We start from the raw sequence: 20,639 nt of genomic DNA, 5'->3' as shown, positions 1-20,639 counted from the left end.
ATTGAAAATAATTCGTTGAAGGGAATATACATTTTGCTAACGGTAAGAATAAAACTAAACGAGCACGTAATAATTGCGTTCTGTGAACAAATCAAATGTTAGCAGATACAATTTTAAAGTAAACAAAAACGAATCGAGTTCGACCTTAATTAGTTGCTATTATGTTATTTCAAATGATATAGTTATATCTGCAATCAAATGCAGTTCTGAGAATGAATGTTTGTAAACATATAAATGTAATAAAATATTCGTCCAATTATGATGTCTATTCATAATAGGTATGATTGGAGATAGAGAAAAATATAACATGGGATTGCAATCAATTGGATTATTTTCTTTGGTTTGAAACCTATTTTAATTAGTTTTTGCGATATTTTCCAATTATTTGAGTCTTTGTACTTACTATGCATGCTATGCTTAAAAATTGTTTTTAGTTATGTGTATTTATAATTTCGCTCTTTTCCTTTAAAAAACTGAACTCAACATATTATAGGTATTATGTCACCGTAGAATCTTAAACACTGTTAAATTACAATCTTGCGGGATATCTTTCGCCAGCGGGTAAACTGTCGAAAAATCGTAGTACTGATTTTCAAATGAACGTATTATTTTTCGGTAGTTTATTTATTTTATCACAAAATTAACTATGAAGTATTCAAATTTAAATTGTATATGTACTATCGAAAAAGAATGCGTTCAATCGCATCGATTACAATTATTCGACAGAATACGATCTCACAAATGAACGAAATAATTAATTATTATAATTTAACGGGTTTTCAAAACTTACGGTGGTGACATAATATATAAAATCAATCAGATTACTTGAAAAGTCTCTCATTGTTTTGGAAAACATACTATATACATTGATACAATAATTAAAATTGGATTTTCTTTAAAAATGTTTTTCAATTATAATAATAATTTAGATTACATGTTTAACGCTTTTTAAAAACGCGTCCACATAATATGATGATGCTATCAATAATTATAACATCGACTTCTGTTTGCATTGATAACAAGATTACGCGCGAAGCCTTCAAAAAACTCTCTTATTAACGTAACAATATATTCACGAGTGAATTTTAATCTTATTATTTTTTAAATTCTTTAAAAAGCCTTTTAACATTTTCAATTAATATTTTCTGACACGATAAATAAGTATATGATACTGTGTTGAATGTTGATAGAGTAGACCCTTTTAATATTAATTTAAAATCATAAAATGATGCTGTTTTTGAGTGTTGCACAAATGGGATAAATTGAGACAAATTAACCGCTAAAACTTAGGGCCAAAGCGATTTTTCACCATTCAACTTTGCAACAAATCAGCCGAACGCCAATTTTAAGTTTTCAAACTTCTAATGCAAGTGCGGAAACGTTAGAATAAGTTTCGGCGCAGGTTCTCTTAAATTGGTGCACATCTGTGAGTGGCTAGGAAAGGAGCAGAAAAGTTGTGTCGAGTCAAGTTTGGGATACTGTCACAAAACTTACGGATGAGTGGGTGCGAACCGCGCGCTATGGGAGCGTCCGGACGGCCGGGTGAGCGGTATGCGACTAGCGTGAAGCGTCTAGCGCTCGCCGCTCGCCGGCCGCGGGCCGCCTCCGCTCTCGGTCCACGCGACGCATTAAGCGCCCGTGTGACGTCGAGTGCATGCAAGGGGATGTCGAACCTCTCAATACATCAGCCCATCAACCGGCAGCCCATTGACAAACTTAGCTAATCTGTTTTCCAACTCCCCAATCCGGTTATAACTTGTTGTACTCTCAAAAATGTAATGGCTGAATTTATTGACTAGTTGTAACTATAACGTACCTCCCCCGTCCTCTATTTTGTTTATCGTAAATTGAACAAGGTTAGATCTCTTTCATCGCGTAAAAAGATACAATCATTATAAAGAATTAAAACCAGTGGGTGTTGCATAAATTCTGAATATAGTTGGAGTGAAAATTTTAAATTAGTTCACATCTGGATTATATAATCCCATCCGAGCTTGACATATATCTTCTTTCTAAAATCAGCGAGAATAATAATTAATAAGTAAAATAGCGTAACTAATTATTTTCAGTTCATTTTCCTCTTTGAATACAAACAATGGGAATACTTAGTCGCCTAATGAGGTAACTCAAGTCCAGTTTCATTACTGAGTAACACTTGTAAGAAGGGTAACATTCGAAGTAATGTAGGCTAGTGTCGTTTGAAACTTGGAAGTGCGACCGCCGAGTGTTACCTTGTAAAGTGTAACCTACAGAAAACTTTGTCATCGAAAACGTGTGACTGACGTGGCACTTTGTAAATTCTAAGCACCTCAATTGGGTCGTGGGGATGACTGTACTATGAATAGTTGGAGAGTTCTGAGTTCTGCTACTTGTGACCACCAGCCTGAAGCCGAATTATGTGGCGACGTATCAAATATTGCATAAATAGATTCAGTGCCGTAATGCGAACCTGAAAAGGTTATATACCTCGACGTGACTGCAACTCAAACTTAATCTATATATAACTAGGAAGTTAGTGTGTAAGTTATGAAGTAAGGTTATTAAAAAACTTACAAACTGGACGAAAACGAAGGAAAATCCCGTGTTTTCCCTTTGTGCATAGGTGGATACATGATTAGTCTATCCTTATTATAATTATTGGACTTTCTTTTTTTTCTTTAATGCCATAAGACTATTTAGATAGACAAAACGCTTATTTTAACTATCTTGAAAAAATTGAGCACGTTGTTTCGTTCTTATTATTTATCGAAATGTAGGAGAAAAATCTTAGCCATTTTATACGTTCACTGTACATTATATTTTAGAGTCTTCCTCTTACAACTTATTACATTTAAACGGATTAGCAATGAACTGAAGTGAGAAGAAAGTATTACATAGTTAAGAGGGGAGCACAAAGTTTTTCCTGCTTTACCAACTATTATACTTTTTATATAGTTTTACAATGCATATGTAAGAGTAGATTGGCCTTAAGATTTAAAATTACCAAATTTTTTATTTATTTTAAAGTAAATATATTTTTAAGGGTTGTAACTATCAACATGTACGAGCTCGAGCCTTTATTTTTGTAAATAATAAACGTGCTCATATTTAAGAGTTAATTTTAATTGTCCACAATTTTATACGAACAGGAGAACTTTATTCAATAGCTTAATGCTAGTCTTCAATATCTTTACTTTATTATTTCAAGCTTCAACATAAAACGGCCTAAGTTCAAAATATAACAAGCTAAATCAGCAATTAGCGTTCTCGAAAATTTTAAAACGTCGCGTTACATGAAAATAAATTTCCACCCTTCAACAAGACCCGTGAAATATATGGGGCTAAGTAACAAAAAGTGTAACCTATCTGAGGAGACAACCTCAAGGATGTCTTTGAGTAACATTAATCGGGTTTCATCGTCTCCGTCCACTACAGCGCTGCTAAACGACGTATCATCCTTTTAAGAAAGAAACACCTTATATATCTCATCTTAAGATACAATCAATTTTATAGATAACTTTTATAAATGCTTGTTGTTATCTCTTCTTGGATTGGAAATAATCATTTCGATTTAATGCAAATATCGAATAACGATTTTCCGGTTCTTAAATACAACTTTTCCGTTTATTTCGATATTTTTAATATTCAAACGCAGGTTATTTTCGCTCACAATATACTTAAATATAAGTTATTTTAATAAGTAGATATTTTAGTAATTAATAAGTAGGTTCGTATGTCATGTATTGTCCCCACAATCTATGTAAAACAATTATCTACGAAATAGTTACAGATTATTATAACATGAATACTGAATACTTTCATAGGAAAAACCCAATTTATTTCAGCTACAAGTTTTCCGTTGTATTGTATTTTTACTCAAATATTGAAATTTTACACACGAAAATATATCCACTAACAGAAGTGCTCGTCTATTAAAATGATTTTTTAACTCTACGAAATATAACACTATAATAAGTGGCATTGTTTCTATGAAGCACACGAGAATTTAATAGTTAGTTTAGAGTACAAAAATGAAATTCATATTTGACTTATTTTCGATTTCTTTGTATTACATGGATTTGCCCTCGGTCAGCCTTAAACGATGTTACCAAATAACCACCCGTTAGCTTGATTAAATGACATAACCCAACTAATGAAAATTGAGCCTTGATTATAAATATTAAAAGCGAAATTGGAATGTCTGATGGGGCTTTCCATCAATCATTATCAACACATTGTTGTTGAGGTTTAAACTGGTTATGCTGTAATTCTAATGCGTGTATTGAATTTATTTATACCGCATTAGTATATTGAATGTTACCTATACAATTTGCGTGGTTTCCAATTTAGAAAATGAATGCACAACAATGGCTCGCGACTTTTTATCGTCTAGTGTCTACAAATGAAAGAATAGCTGAAGTACTATTTGGGTCTTATGTACAAACTGAATGTTAATTTGGTACAGATAAACACGCATTTTGTCCATACTTATTGTTGACACGATGACCAACATCCCAGTGCTCGCTCCAGATATGGAGGCATGGTGTTAAAGCCGCGGCGCTACTCATCTGAGCCAACACGTGACGTCATCCAAGATAGCGCACACAGTGCACATTCCTGAACATACCAAACAGCCGCGCTCTAATTAAAAAGATTATAAGCGTGACGCGACATTGTTTACGACTGTGCACTCTGATAAAGTATTTTATCTAGAGTAGCCGAAATATCTCCGAGCATCAGAAGGATTCCATTTATGGCAATTACATATTTGACGCGGCAAAAAGTTAGACAAACACGTAGCGTTATCGTCCGCCGACTTAATAATACGTTCGTTAGAAACGGCAGGGCTCAGAGCGCAAAGTTCTGACAAAAACGATCAGTTAAAACTACCATCGCATGAATATGTACAATGCTGCTTCTTGCTGCAGGATATGATCACCGACGGTCTGACATACGGCGTTTAAACAAAAAGAGAAATACTGACTCGGAACTATGTCATAAAATGTGTTGAATGGGAGCCATGCATGCGACCAACCCGCCTCAACTGATTCGCTAAAAATAACATGACACCTTTATTATGTTATATGTAGAAAGCAGAGGAACGAAAGTTTCATAACAATTAACACAAAATATACGATTTCAGCTGTTGAATATAGACGTAGTTAATAAATTCCGCGAACGAATTCGCCAGCACAAATTGCGATGCCTTTTTTAGAATTGTTTTGTACCTAATATCTTCGGTGTATCCGATCTGGATATCAATAACAATAACGGATAATAAGCAGTTCATCTCAAGTGTTTATGAAAAAATATTGGAAAATAATTTGCGCTTAATAAATCCATGACTAATTGGATATTACGTTAGCGAATAATTGTAAATGCAATACATATAAATACATGAACCTATCATGGAAAATATACAGATATAGTATAATTATAGAATTAACGTACATGTCAGTCAAAGCTGTCCGCCTTTTTGGTACAGTGGTTGACGCGTGAGCGTAGAATCGAGGGGTCCTGGGTTCGATAACCGGTGGAGGCGATGAAAAAAAAATGTCTCGGTCTGGCAGGACACAGAAGTAATGCATCTGCCCCTTACCCCACTTCGGGACATGGGACTTCACACACTTTTTCAGTCAAAGCTGTATATTATTTTGTCTCATCATTAATATTGTAAAATAGACTAAAGCTGTAATTCTGATTTATTCAGGCATTATTACTTTTAATATTACGTTTAAGTAAAATACTAAAAACTTTTTGTCTGTTTATTTACAAACGCTATAAGTTCCAGGCGTTTTAAAAATCAATGTCAGAGCCTTAATTTAGGATTAAATATCACTATATTATGGCAATATTAAATATCACTATATTATGGCAATATAAATATTATATTTGTATGTATACTCATTACTATTCATGTTTTGTATATTCATTTGCATATATCTGCTCTACAATCTAATAAATTTATAAAACGCCTGCAGTAGATTAAATTTGAGCCTAACAATGTTACATCACCAACCCGAAAACTTTACAAGTACATCAAACTTAATAAGATGAAAAAAAGCTATTGTAATTTAAAGGTAATTTAATCCCTTGTTCGGACCATCCGTTGTGTTGAATTCTAGGAAAAAAAATAATCTGAATGCACGTGTAGACTCGCTTCAAAAACGAAGCCATTCGCTTTGCATTTGGCCTTTTTCGTTGTTTATAGTTTGATCGAATGCGGAATATTCTTTTACGTTGATTGTCATTGAGCTTTGTGGTTTAAACTTGATCTAATGACTCAAAGCTTTATATGTATGATAACGTGTGATTTAAATTAGACATATTTGGTATTGCCACAAAACAATTTAGACACAGTCTAACTATGTGTCTATGTGAAATACGACAAAACCAGATTAAAGAGAACCCGCGCTTAAAGATAAACCCTGTCTAAAGTTTTTTGTGCTGAGACAGTTTATTTTTAAATCAGTAAATCCTGGTGACCTTAAAGAATAAGGATCCTTCTACCTCTTATATTTACTAGGAAACAAAAGCTCTTTATCACATATTCAATAAGGAACACAACATAACCACAGAGTTTTGTTTAGCAAAATATGTGATCTAATAATTAGAATACACTGCCCATATAGCCGTTGATGTCATTGTACTTACGTAATTGATGTATCATTCAGACTAATTACTATACAATGAGATGTGTGTAATAAATCAGTGACAAGAACGAGCATAGCGCCTCTAAACAATATGTACTAATAGTGCTTGTTGACACTTTGCCCTGAAACTTTTATATCCTGTTCAAAATTAATATCAACCACTGTTTGAATAAATTGTAAAAATAAAAAAATTAGTGCTATTGCGTTAATACCCAAAAACTTCAAAGCCTTCCAGTGTTAAATAAAATCAACCTGTAGGTTACAGATTTGGAAGGTTTACAACAGAATAGTCAAACGCTAGAGACGCGTTTTGAACACAATCCTTAGTACATGACTGTAAAGTAAAATGTAAGTGATCAGTCGCTAGACACGAAATCGAAAGACCAGTGCATTGGGAATTTTTTTAAAATATAATATTTAATTTAAAATATAATGTTTCTCTGCGTGCATCCTTCAAGTGAGATTTAATTATAAGGCCGTATTTATGTCGAATGAATACTAAATATAGCCTGAAATATAATAATATTGTGATTGTTGCAAGATAAAGATCATAAAGATAAAAATGTATGCCATTTTAGTTTGATAACAGAATGTAGAGATCTTATTTACACTGACGTTATATATATTTTTGTTATTATTAAATTCGTAAAAAATTAAATGATTCGATTAAAAATGAATGCCAAGATACTTTAAAATAAGTGGAGGGTTTTCATTTATCGCATCAGTCTCTCAGTCTTAGTAATAGCTGCCGTGATTGACGCCTACTTTACAATCGATGCATTCGTGCTATCAATGCATTTATAAACATCTCAATCATAATTATGTCATACGCTGCGTTTATTTGTTTATTTACAACTATTAAAGTCACTATCCCAATTACGAGCGAATATTACACATACATATTGATCTCTAATAAGGGGAAACATATAATATACCAGCGTAAAGAGTTTTATTTGTTAATTTAGATTATTAACTGTGAATCTTTATGTTTTGTTTAAAGATGACGATCCTTATTCACTAAGCTAACTATTATTATTATGCATTCACGAAATTAGGCGCCTACTTTGTTAACAAAATATTCATTAAAGATATCTGAGGTTGCAATCCGCACTCAAGCGGAGCCGGCGACGCACCGCGACAATCCTTCCGTCGCGGCCGCGTCATTCTGTCGACACTATCGGCCGCGTGTCACTTGCACCTGATTTATGCACCAACACTTAAGAAGGTACTACACGGTGATGCAAGCATGAGAGCGTGTAGTGTCATGCAGCATGAGTGAAAAAGCTCATTCATTTTTATACAGTTCACGTTCAGCCTTGTTTCATGATTGTACTAGTGTAGTAGGTAGTGCATGAAACACTAAGCACATGACGGAACGATTACATCGACAGTCATGCATGCTTGTCAGTCTAACTTGCAGGTTATTTAAGAGTAAGATTTATCAATCAGATACCAACACATAGTTTGAATATATTTTAATCTGCAATCTACACGATCATTCATGCATGACAGCATTTAACGCTTGCCATGCTGCATTACCGTCTAGGGACTACATTAGAACTACACTACACTACACTAAACATTCAGGGTTGTTACGTGTGATTTACTCCGTTCTACAATTTAGAAACTCGGAAGAAGAACCGAGTGACATCCATTCTTATGTTACTCGTTAATTTGAGTTTTAGTACAAAAGGTTATATAAATATTTTATCTCAACAAATCTGTAATTACACTCAATCCATGTAAGCACTCTATAACAACGCCTAAGTAGTTTGTCCAGTAAGAGAATTATCAACGCAAAAGCTGCTATTTTTTTTGCAACAAGCATTCAAGCTAAGTATCGTATGTGATAAAGCTTTCGTTTAAGATTTTGGAATCGTGATTCTTACTATACTTATAATCTAGGATGAGGTAATTGTTTAATTTAATTTCTAACATTAATTGACTAATTGTAATCTCAAACAAACAAAACCTAATTTCCGCGTATAGAAAACGATGTTAACCTAAACCTATTAAATAATATCTATTATTTATTATAGTACTATCTATTTAGATTATTTCACAATAATATTCGGCCGCCAAACTTGGGTTATCAATATTATGTTGTAGATTACATAATCACAAATAGTATCCACTTATGTTTGACATATTGAACTTTGCTTATAACTATTTAAGTACACAAGTAGGTAGTTTCAATTTTGCGTGGAGAAAATTATGTTGACAATAATATTATTTAAACTACTCTTCTATTCACGCATTTATTGATTTACGAATATATTTATTGGTTTGTCAAAATATTGACAACAGTTATTATTTTGTTTAAAATAAATAACGCAACAAAATTCGCTTGTTATGATAATATGCGAATGAAAATTATTTTACACGGATAATAATAGTGTGGAGTGTTTATATTAATAATACTTGTGAGTTTCAAAGTATTTTACTCCTCGGTATATTCTTTTAAATGTGTGTTTTGTATCGTTTGAACTGTATCTGTAAAAATATGCATAACATTTTTTTATCAATTTCAATCTGTTAAAAGGCCTCAAGCTTCAAATAAGGAGTTCATTCAGCTACTTACGGGTCGTTAATCGGGGAGCAATTTAATATATGCTATTAGGGCTAAGAAAGACATCGGCTGTGTATCGGAAAATGATCGTAAGCACGCGATCGCTCTTGGTATATTTTCAATTTCATAGAAAAACTTATTTTACTGGGGTTACTTACTCACGAATAGCATCCAATTGATCAACGATGTTGTACTTTTTTATTCGGTAATAGTTTATTATTTTTATAGGACAAGTTCATAAATATTCAAAGACATTTTTGTGGTTGTGGGTCTTTGTTGTTCTTGTATTATTAATGAATATCATAAACTTTATAGTATATTGTGAATTCCCTTAAATGTAGAATTGTAACTAATTTATTTTTAAACTCTAAGCGCAGTCTTGAAAGCGTTTAGGGATGAATCTTACTTATTTTTTGACTAAAATGAATTATAACATTGCAATTTAAATTGTTTATAGAGCAAGTGATTTATACTCAATAGCAAATAAATTTGATCTCGGCGTCTTTGTGACATAGCTTCATAATCCATGATAATTAAAGCCAAGTCTTTATAAAGAAGCAGAAATAAATAGTTAATGATTGTTTACCATATCCCTTTTATGGTAAGAACACGACTATGAGGAAATTATCAGGCCATAAATTTTCATATCTAATTTTGATCAGCAGAATATATAATATACTAGATTTCTACCCCGGCTTCGTCCAAGTAGTCAAGGAAATTCCCGTGAGAATAAGATGTTTCATTGCGGAAAAAAGTAGCACATGTTACTAAATAGCACTCCTATATCTAAACAAAAAAGACATCATAAAATAGGGCCGTTGCGATGTGAAAAAAGACAAAGAACCCCAATTTCGCATTTATAATATACCTTTATAATATTATTATATTAGTAAGAATTATATTCTATTTGTTAAGGTATAATATAATTATGTGCAATCACTACATAATATAAAACAAAGTCGCTTTCTCTGTCCTTATGTCCCTTTGTATGGTTAAATCTTTAAAACTGCGCAACGGATTTGATGCGGTTTTTTTTAATAGATAGAGTGATTCAAGAGGAAGGGTTTAGTATATAATTTATTAGGTTATTAGGTTAGGTTAGGGAAGCCGCGGGCGGTAAGCTAGTAGTGATTAAAAGAATGGTGGCAAATAATGCAGACTGATTGAGCACAACATCCTTTCGTTTGCTGGTCGAGGGCGGCTTAGTTGAGGGGACTTAGCATTGCCGAACAACGGTACTTTTCATAGAACTATGTCTGTTTCAGATTCTCACTTTTTATATCGATTGTTGCGAGTTAAATTGTAATATTTATGGGGATTCTAGTATTTATACTTTATTGAGCTATGCCGATTTTGGGAAATTTGGTACCAAAAAAATAAATCTTATATTATTCTTTATATTTTATTAAATTAAAAAATACAATGGATGAATTACATCGCAAAATTTAAATTTTTTGTAATATTTGACTTTTTAATAAATTCAATATATAAATCAATGCTGTTGGAATATAATTAAATAACGTGTTTAGATTAAACATTGATTTGTAAATTTTGAATGTTTGTGTCTATTGAATCAGACGGCGCGTGTTGATTAAAATATCTAAATGGAAACAAAAAATTGGTACAAAATTGAATTTACTGATTGTTGCCGCTCACTGTATGTCACCACGCTACGATGCACGAACGCTAAATTCACTACGTGTCTAGCTAAAATATTTTAAAACATGCAATTATATATGACCATTAATAATTAATACAATATAGAAGGCTTGATGTGTATCAATAGTTCTGAATTAAAAAATCGATTCATAACATCACGCGAATTTGTTTTTAAATGTGTGAAACCGTGTATTCATTATCTAATTTCCGTGTAGGTGTTAGCTATTTATATAATAGCTTAAGCGCCACAAAGTCTTATAATAAACGGGCAACAGCAACCCTTACCGCGATTTATGGTGAATTCAGCACCACTTATGTATGAACTGTGAAGCATCATACGAGAAGCTTGCGATCTCTCGACCTTGCTTTCACTTAGGGCTAGCTTTAAACTTTGCTTGTGAATTCTCTGTGTATTATTTGAATTCGCACATACTAAAGACTATAATTTTTCGTATAATATGCGTTGAAACGGAGTGGTAAATTTAAAAGCTTAAATAATAGCTTAAGTCTTGAATTTGTGTGAAGATAAAGCATGTATCGATTGGTAGCCCTAGTCTATCGTAGTCAATCTCAACATAATATCATGTTAACAAAGAGACTTGTGTCGTCGTAAATGTCATGTGATCCTCAAAAGAAAACGTTTCGCCCTGCTCCTTAGTTACCATATATTCTTTAAAAACTACTGATATATTTATACTCGTATTTTTATTTAAGTTATGGTAATCTTCACCGGTTACTCTACATTATTACATTAAGAATAATATTTTTAATAAAAATTTACTTTAAATAAAGATTAAAATGAATTGAAATTCCTGAATAAATATAAACAAAAATCAAATTAACAATTCATTCAAATTGAAACTTTGAAAAATGTAGAGTCTAGGTAGAGTCTTATTCGTTTCCTTTATATGGAAGTAAGTAGGTATTCATTTGAAAAATAACAAAATGAGATACATTTGTATAGATTTAATTAACAATGTATTGCGTATTAAAAACCAAAGCTAAAAGAGAATAATAAATTACACGAGACCAATTTGTTTGGGCAAACATTATAATAGACTTAAATTACTCTTTCAATTATTGAAACGAATGAGTAAAAAAAAACATATCCAATAAGTGCCAAAAATAGACGATGATTCGAGATTTAAATCAAATGACTATGGTATGTTAAGTGATCAAATGAATAAATGATTGCGTACGATTAATTAAGGATAGGCCTAACAACGCAGGCGCCTTGGTGTTGATTGGCATAAAGTGGCTTAAATAGTGTTACGTGTTCGGTTCTTTAAATAATCTGTGTGGTTTTTAACGAGAGTTAATGAAATAGTGTAGTGTAACAGGACGATTGGAATAATACCAGTAGCATGTTGTTTGTTTGTGCTATTGTAAAATAGTTCAGTCCCTAAAATAATTAGAAAAAACTCTATAATTTAATTTCTAAAGAATTATTCTTTTATTTTTATAATACTCTATACTTTCTTTAATAAGGGGTAAAGTAAAAGTGCCGAAAAGCACAATGAACTGTTGATTAACAACACTATTTTTAATAATTACTTACTAAACAAATTAAAAAAAAACAACCATTATTATATTTGAAAATGGACAAATTAACTATATAATATGTCGATATTATATAGTTAATTTGTCCATTTTCAAATATAATACGTGACGTGTAATATTGACGTCGGTCAATCACACGAATAGCCGATGTATTTGTCCGTCTAGATGCGGTTTAACTAACGATTACAAATCGTTAGCAGTAATATGGACAACAACTGAAAATGTAATCATCATAAAGACGGTGCCGTTTTAGCAATCACGTACTTTTGATACTGTTGTCGACAGTCATGTTGCAAATCATAATTGTGAATCACCCTTAATGATAATATATTTTCTGGATTAATATTCAAAGGTACTCGTATCTCTGGCAGTGTATCCATTGTTAAGTATTTCGCATAATTTTTTTTTTAGTTTGACTATAATATTCTTCGTTTTATTTTATAAAAGCGCTGCGATACAAATTACAAAAAATAAAAATATTAAGATTCTACACATAAAATTTTAACTTCTTTGAACTTGGCTTGGGCTTTATGAAAAGGCTCATTATTTTGCCATATTAATAAGTCGATTATGTACGATTCGTTTTTTATTTTAATATAATTACAAGAGTTAATATGAAGAAAAAATATTTCTCCTAAATACTTAATCGTTCTTATAAACTTATTTACATTATTTATAGCTGCACCACGAAAAACTTATGAAGTGTTGATGCTTAACATAAATATTAGGTTAAAATCAACCTGGTAAATTCAATCCCACGCTATTAAGCGGGAAATTTAATATTCAGAGACTGCTTATAAAATAATATAATGTTTCAATACTTGAGATGCACTCGAGATTCCTTTTGAATAAGAGCATTATGCTGTTTAGTTTAATATCGTTTGGTTGTTAAGAATTATGAAACAAGCATCTACCTACGTAGAGAAATTAGACTTGCTGATATTAAAACTCCATCTGGCTTATATATAGAATGGGAATTATTGTTTAAAAATAACTAGGTAATTAACAATTTAAACTAAGAAAAAGCTTCTCACGATAAAAATTTACGGATTGCATGTTGATCACTTGTTTGTAATAAGTATAAATTATTGGTCAATTACAAAAATAATTTGATGCAATAAAATGTTCATATTATATATTTTGGCCAGTACATTAATTGATTTAGCTTTGATCCTTAAAGTTGATTAGTCGTAATTTAATGTACCTACATGTTAGCATATACAATTTTAAGTACTTTTTTTTTTCCTTTTTACTAATAGCCAATAGCTCTTTCGCCAATGTTAATTGCCAGCATGCGTGCGTTATTTAGCCCATCTGTGTAAATACAAGGAGTTGCACATTGCCGTTTTCATATAGGTCATTTCCGTATTTTGATTTAAATTATGACGCTCATTCCTCGAGAGGTTAATTTATTTTTATCGCTATTTGAATTATGATTAAGATACTAATTGTAGCTGTACCACGTTTGAACTTGCGCTGCTATATGTATGGCATATAGTATGTCGCGAATGCATTAAATAAACGGACCTACAAACCAGATTTAAGATTTTTCAATGTGACCTGGTTCACGGGATTAAATATATATGTGTTTGTTAAATTTGTTAAAAAAATATTAACTCGTGCTAAAATTTAAGTATGTATTACAATTTTTATAAAAACAACATTTTATGTAATGTATCTCCGAAACATGAATTCACAGTTCAATAATAAAAATGAAATTTATTGCGTATTACGACTTAGTGTTCATTATAGTAAAATTATTCGTTTAAAATATTATAAGTGAAGGTTTTATGCTATATGTTATTGTATATTGTTGGTTTAATATAATATTCTATAATATTAGCTCTCTTAATATAAGCTTAGGGGCGACATCTAGCGTCAACTAGTTGAACTAAATCAATCCATGCTCGCAGTACGTTTGAAACGTGACCAATCGATTAAAATAATTGCAATAAAATAATTTAATGCTAACCAAAACACAATTGTAACTAAACGGTTTTATTACAGTGGAATCACGGAAAGAAATAAACATTTTGTGTGACTATTCCGTAGACTATCAGTCGTATTAGATTCGCTGCTTTAAATTTATATTTTTTACAGAACGAAACATACCTACAAACTTTGATATTTTTTAGTTTTAAATTCAAATAAAACAGTTTGTTTAATATTAGTATAATAACACGGAACTCATTGTGGTGGCTATTACCTTATACCTAGGTACCTAATTGATTGGCTCCTTGGATTGCTTGTATGAGAATAATAATTTATATCTAACATATAAATATATACAAATTTATGATCCAATAAATCCCACTTTACTTATTTAGGTATATACGAAAGTACTGCTACTTAGCACTTAGTACGTTTGCACGAAGTAACTGATTTTCACTGATATAAGTGAATTCCCGTGTTCTTATTTGCAATGCATTGTGCATCTGTTTCACTGACCGATTTTCTTTCAATGTCTTGCTAGCCTGGGATTTATTTTCGTAAGTTCCCACCGGGTATCTAACTCAAGACTTCTTCTCGTTTCTTCCATTACACTAGACATTAGTGTACCTAGTAGGCGGTTCCTCGTGGTTGGAGTGGATTTAAAGGTTTGTATAAACCTAGTGGCTGTTGTGTTCTGTACAGGACCCTAAAATCACCAAGGTAATATGACGATAAACCTGCAAACGTGTACTTACGTTCAGGGCAACCTTCTTCATCAGTCCAGTCGTCGCAGTCGTGGTAGCCATCACAACGCTTGGAGTTAGCCACGCAACGGGTTTCGTCGCATCGCATCTCGCCTTCCGGACATGCTAAAGGATAAATATTTAATTAATGTAAGGCATGGGTTTTGTTTTAATGAATAGGTGAATCCACACAGGGCTTTAAACAGCAATTGCTTCACAAGGGTACTCGCTGTGTGGACCTCCCTAATTATAAAATGTTTAACTAACTAACTATAAAATGTTTAAAAAACAAAAAATAGACAAAATTACAGAAAGATTTCCTAAAGTTTTGTAAAAGCTAGAATATTATTTATTTCCGTATTTGTATTATTACTATACAACCATTAAATTAAACACTAGTAAATCTTCAAATCTGTAATCATCGAATACTTACTATGGATACTTTTAGCACTTCTCAATTCAGAATTTTCTTTATAATACTTACATGTTAATGGTTATAACATTATAAATACTTACATAATATATAAAATAAAATATAGGGTATTTAAACTTTAAATACAACAAGTATAATATGCATAATATTTTAAAATTGCTTATGTAGTTTGAAGAGGAAAAACAAAAATAAAATGTCACAAAACGCTTTATATTTAAAGCTATTGCTTAATCGAAAAAGGCTTTTATTAAGGAAACCACGCAAGTACAAAGTTGAGATACTTAAACAAGCTTTTTTTATTTTTTTTAAAGGCTTAATGATATTATTATTGGTATAGATAAGATTTAAAATCTTCGCAGTGCATGTTTGCTGTCATATAACCACAGTTCATATAAACTTATAAATTACTTTTGCGTTTACACTCTTTAAACATAATATTGCTTTATTTATTTAATTCTGCATACAATACTAACATTGTGGCTGTTCCGGCTGTTGAGGTTGCACAGATTCTGGGTTATATTCCTCGTCCGTTTGTTCAGGAGTATCCCCACGTTCTTTAGGAAAAACAAAAATAATAAATAACTTAATAAAAAAAGCGTGTATGTTGAGCACACGTGTTATAAGTGAAACTTCTTTGGCAAGGTTCAAAGATACCAAAATTGTCGCCTTACTCCATGCCATGATGCGGCCTTGAAATTTTACTCACCACGAGCCTAAAGAAGTTTCACTTCAAAAAAAAAAACAAAAAGGAACAAAAATTTTGAAATAAGGATTACATACGTGTAGGGGGAATTTCACAGTTATCCTCGTCAAAGCCATTCGGACAGTCTCTAATGCCGTCGCAGCGTTGTGACACGCATATCGTGAGGGTCGACCCTTCACACGTGATCTTCTCACACTCCCCTGATCCCTCGCCAAGGTCAGACTCAGGGGGTGACGATGTTGTTGTTTCGCTGTTCACTCCGTTGTTTACGTTATTCTCACTGTCCCGATTCTGCGCATCAGGGAAGCTTTCGGGCGTAGCGGACTGTACGTTCCTGTCCTCGTATTTTGGATCCTCGTCGTCGTATATACTTTGATCTTCTTCGGCTTGGTAAAAAATTAAAAATCAAAAAATATAAACAAAAAAATAACAGAAATAAAAAATAAAATAAAAATAAAATACCATATGGGCAACCAATCTCATCGGAGCCGTCAGAGCAATCCCTGTTTCCATTGCACAAGGCGGATGAAGGGATACAGCGACCGTCGTTACATCTGGATTCGTCCGCAGCACAGGTGTCAAGGGGTGTGTTGTATGCTATGGATTAATATGCCATGAATTTACTTCAAAGTATGTGATAATAAGTTCTACTTTTTGCGCATTAACCGTCAGATAAATAAGCTTATTCCAGTGATTCGTCTGTTATGTTACATTAATGTTAAGCTAAGCTATTACAATTGTGGTTAATTAAAAGATACTTCAGTTTCTGTTTTAGTTCAATCTGTTCCCAGTAAGGCATATATTGCGATGGTTATGTTAATTTTGTTTATGAGGTTCCTTATTCCTTCCAGGCTACGTTTTAATCCGATCCTTCCACTCTGTGTCAATGAATCTAGTCATATGCATCTAATTGCTTACAAATTCCGAAGGAAAACTTATAAGAGGATAGTAATATTTCTTATTAAAAAAGTACGTATAAAAAAGATAGATATAAAAAATAACCTGGATCAATGACAGTAGCACTAAAATCTTCATCAGTAACCGTGACGTCACCAAGATGTCTCTTCTTCCTGATGTGCTCGCGAAGTATTTCAACAATTTTGTCCGTATCTTCGTAGCCGATTGTGACTATCTCCAGCGTAACCTTACAAGAGAACTCGTCGGTCGCGCGTGATCTGAAGAAAACAAATAAAATAAATTATTAAGAAAAGATTGTAATGAAAAGTTAAGAAATTGAGAAATAACTAGTCCCGTTACAGAATCTATTAGGATATTATTATCTACGATTAAGTAGCATATGGTAACATATTGATATATCTGTCATATTATATGTGAAACCTTCTTGTGTGAAACTGAGCAGTGTGACTAGTCTAAATTTTTAATAATAATTGTAATTTATATCAGCTTTATTATATGACATAACAACATATTAATGTGCATTTACATCAAACGAACAGAGAGCTAGAGCTAGAGCAAGAGCTTTCTTTCGTGATCTTTTAGTGTAAACGAAAACTCGTAGTTTTTGAACATTGCATATAAATTTTTCAAACGCACTAAGAACAACGAAAGAATGAATTTGACAGTGAGGTTAGATTGAGAATTCTCTCGTTTTATGTAAATACACCGTTACAAATAAACATAAATATAAACATGTTATAAAATGAGACGGATTTATTATTATAAGTAAACACCACATTTGCTTCACAATGAGTCAGCATTCGTATAAATAAGTTCAAATGTAAATTTCCGGAAAGATATTGGATCCGGGTGGGATTATATTAAAAGGCAGCTTGTATGTTGCTATGTACCTTCATCGCACTCACGAATCATATGGAATGGGTTTAAAAATTTATAATAATATATTACATTTGTAAAACACACATTTTTTTTAGAATCACGTATTGGCAGGAATAATTTTGAACTACGTAATTGAATTATGGAAACATAGGGACTTATTACGACGCTAATTTCGAAAATATTAGAATGAAATAAAATCACAATTCAATACTGTTTTCCGATCAGCTTTTAGCGGATTATAGCTATAAACCCTATTGTAATAACCTTGTCTATTAATTCTATTACTTGTAATACTGTGATTGACATACTTCCATTCAAACGGTTAGATACCTATATAAATAAAAATGGATTTCTGAAATGATTGTACCCGCATATCTTCCAAACGACTCATTTTCACGAGGAAAAACCTTGATAATTACAATCCGGGGCTAGTCCTTACTAATACAAAATTACGAAAGTGCGTTTAACAGATCGTTTATGATATGATTTTTGTGTCTGGATAACTATCTCCAGGTGTCTCTAAAGTGACGTAGGCTTCTTTTTACCGGGATGAAATATCTCATTGCTATGGGAATTCCATTTGAATACACGGACGGACTGTAAGCTAGTTCATTATAATTATCATCATCATCAGCCCATATATTATGTTCCCACTACCGGGACACGGCCCTTCCATTAGAGCCTAACGGTTAGGCCATAATCCACCACGCTGGACAAGCTTGTTAATAATAAAAAATTAAGTCGTCTAAATACTTACTGTATTCTCACAAGGTTCGCTCTATGAGTTCCAGGAAGATCCCGGAACACTGCATTGACAGCTTCAGCGAGGGACTTGGAGAAGTTCTGGAAGGCCAGTGAGTCCCGATTCGAGTAGTTCATTTGGTACGGCTCCATCACCACGAACGTTACACGGAGCGTCTCTGTAATGTGAGGTGCTTCTGTAATTTTTTCTGTAATACTCGTGAATTAAATAAGTTAGGTTTTGTAAAATATTATTTGTTGTACTGTTTTCATTATTTTCATGGCATAGGGAGACAAATGAGCAGGCGCACTGCTCAAGTGCACCGCTCAGTAAGCCGAGTGCGTCGCCCAGAGCCAGAGTGTTGTCTACCAGAAATAATGTTTTCTAAATGTAATTTTCTAACATATATCCCGATTGTTAATACAATCAATTTAGAACCTATAATATGTACAAAAATGTTTTGATATTATAAAATTAAAGTTCGCAACATTAACAGTAGTATAAATTGTATTGTGTTTGTTATGTTATTGATATAATAAACTTACTTTCTTTAAGCTCCGGTTCGACTCGATCGGGGAATCCCGAGCCGCCGTCGACTTCGTTAAGACTATCGAAGTTTTTGTCTCTGAAAGTAAACGGAATAAATATTTAGGCAAAGTAGTCAGTTGTAGTAGTGGAAGTAGTAGAAACAGTAGTTTTTTATTTTTTATTTTAGTGATGTATTTAGAATACGTTTCAACTGCAAGTAAACAAAAGTATTTCGAATTTTGAGCAAATAGCAGAAGAATTCAACAAATTTTATAATAAGTTAGAGTTTCTATGAACAAATTAATTTTAAGAAAAAAAAATTAATATAATAATAGATAATGAAGACGAATTTATTTACAAAGCAGAAAATATTTATATAAAAAATAAAAAATATTATTATTTGATTATAGACTTTCATAAAAAGTAGATATTGTCAAATTCCGCCAGATAAAAAACTTTGTAAATAAAAAAAATAATAAGTAGGTAAATATTTAAATTTACCCGATGTCTTCGTCGTCCTCCGTGACATTTTCGTCGTATTCAGGAACTGGCGTGGATGAGAAAAAAGCTGGAAATTAGAAAAATCATGTATTAGAAATGATCAACTAATTCTACAAATAGCAGTTAAATTTGATCTGTTATATTTTATGGAACTATTCTAAACATATACTTATTCAACCCTTATAATAACATACATATCTATACTAATATTATAAAGCTGAAGAGTTTGTTTGTTTGAACGCGCTAATCTCGGGAACTACTGGTCCGATTTAAAAAAATATTTTTATGAGATAGCTCATTTATCGAGGAAGGTTATATCACCACGGTACGACCAACAGGGGATGAGCCACGGGGGTGAAACCGCGCGGAGTAGCTAGTATTCTATAAAAGTCCGTCATTAGAAATCAAATAAAAAATTCATATGAAACATTTTTTTGGGAGCTTTCAAGAGTTTGTCGGAGCTTATGGTAGCTTATATATTATTTTATAATTACAGGTTTCACGTTATGTATTATAAAAATAAACCACTAGAATGTAAGTCAAGTTAAACGTACTACAAATTGACCGTGTAACTAACTTCAGAAACGAGCTTTCAATAGGTACACGTGTAAACTACTTGAAGCCCCACGCTGCGTTCTTTAGAGTAAGGTTGTATGTTGTTGTGGTGTTGGTAAGGCTTCTCTGGGACCAATAGAAATAAAAGTTACAATTTACTTGTACTTACAGTGTTTTGTCCTCATAAACCTTTAGACGTAAATAGAAATATGGCAAAGCAATATTAGTATGGGTGCTTAAACAACGCAGAAGCCCCGTGTCCCTTAGTGGGGTACGAGGGCAAAT

At 32.3% G+C, this 20,639-nt stretch overlaps 1 protein-coding gene across 11 annotated transcripts in view; it reads right to left on the bottom strand.

The window, feature by feature from the left end:
* The window catches only part of LOC123705287 (basement membrane-specific heparan sulfate proteoglycan core protein), a 101,787-nt gene that overhangs the window by 51,410 nt on the left and 29,738 nt on the right, over nucleotides 1-20,639 (bottom strand). For 10 of the 11 annotated variants that reach the window (XM_045654009.1, XM_045654014.1, XM_045654016.1 and 7 more), the window contains exons 3-10: nucleotides 19,800-19,866; nucleotides 19,316-19,395; nucleotides 18,786-18,948; nucleotides 17,234-17,406; nucleotides 16,694-16,828; nucleotides 16,309-16,617; nucleotides 16,002-16,082; nucleotides 15,108-15,221 (exon numbers count right to left, since the gene is read on the bottom strand). In XM_045654009.1, the coding sequence (XP_045509965.1) occupies nucleotides 15,108-15,221; nucleotides 16,002-16,082; nucleotides 16,309-16,617; nucleotides 16,694-16,828; nucleotides 17,234-17,406; nucleotides 18,786-18,948; nucleotides 19,316-19,395; nucleotides 19,800-19,866 (1,122 nt within the window). Of the gene's footprint in view, nucleotides 1-1,494; nucleotides 1,527-15,107; nucleotides 15,222-16,001; nucleotides 16,083-16,308; nucleotides 16,618-16,693; nucleotides 16,829-17,233; nucleotides 17,407-18,785; nucleotides 18,949-19,315; nucleotides 19,396-19,799; nucleotides 19,867-20,639 lie in introns of those variants that run through there. The other variant, XM_045654019.1, reaches the window with a different exon arrangement.

The sequence above is a fragment of the Colias croceus genome, chromosome Z (genome assembly GCF_905220415.1).
Source record: "Colias croceus chromosome Z, ilColCroc2.1".
NCBI lineage: Eukaryota > Metazoa > Arthropoda > Insecta > Lepidoptera > Pieridae > Colias > Colias croceus.
The sequence above is the reverse complement of the archived record's forward strand: the minus strand, read 5'-3'. Positions and strand labels throughout refer to the sequence as shown.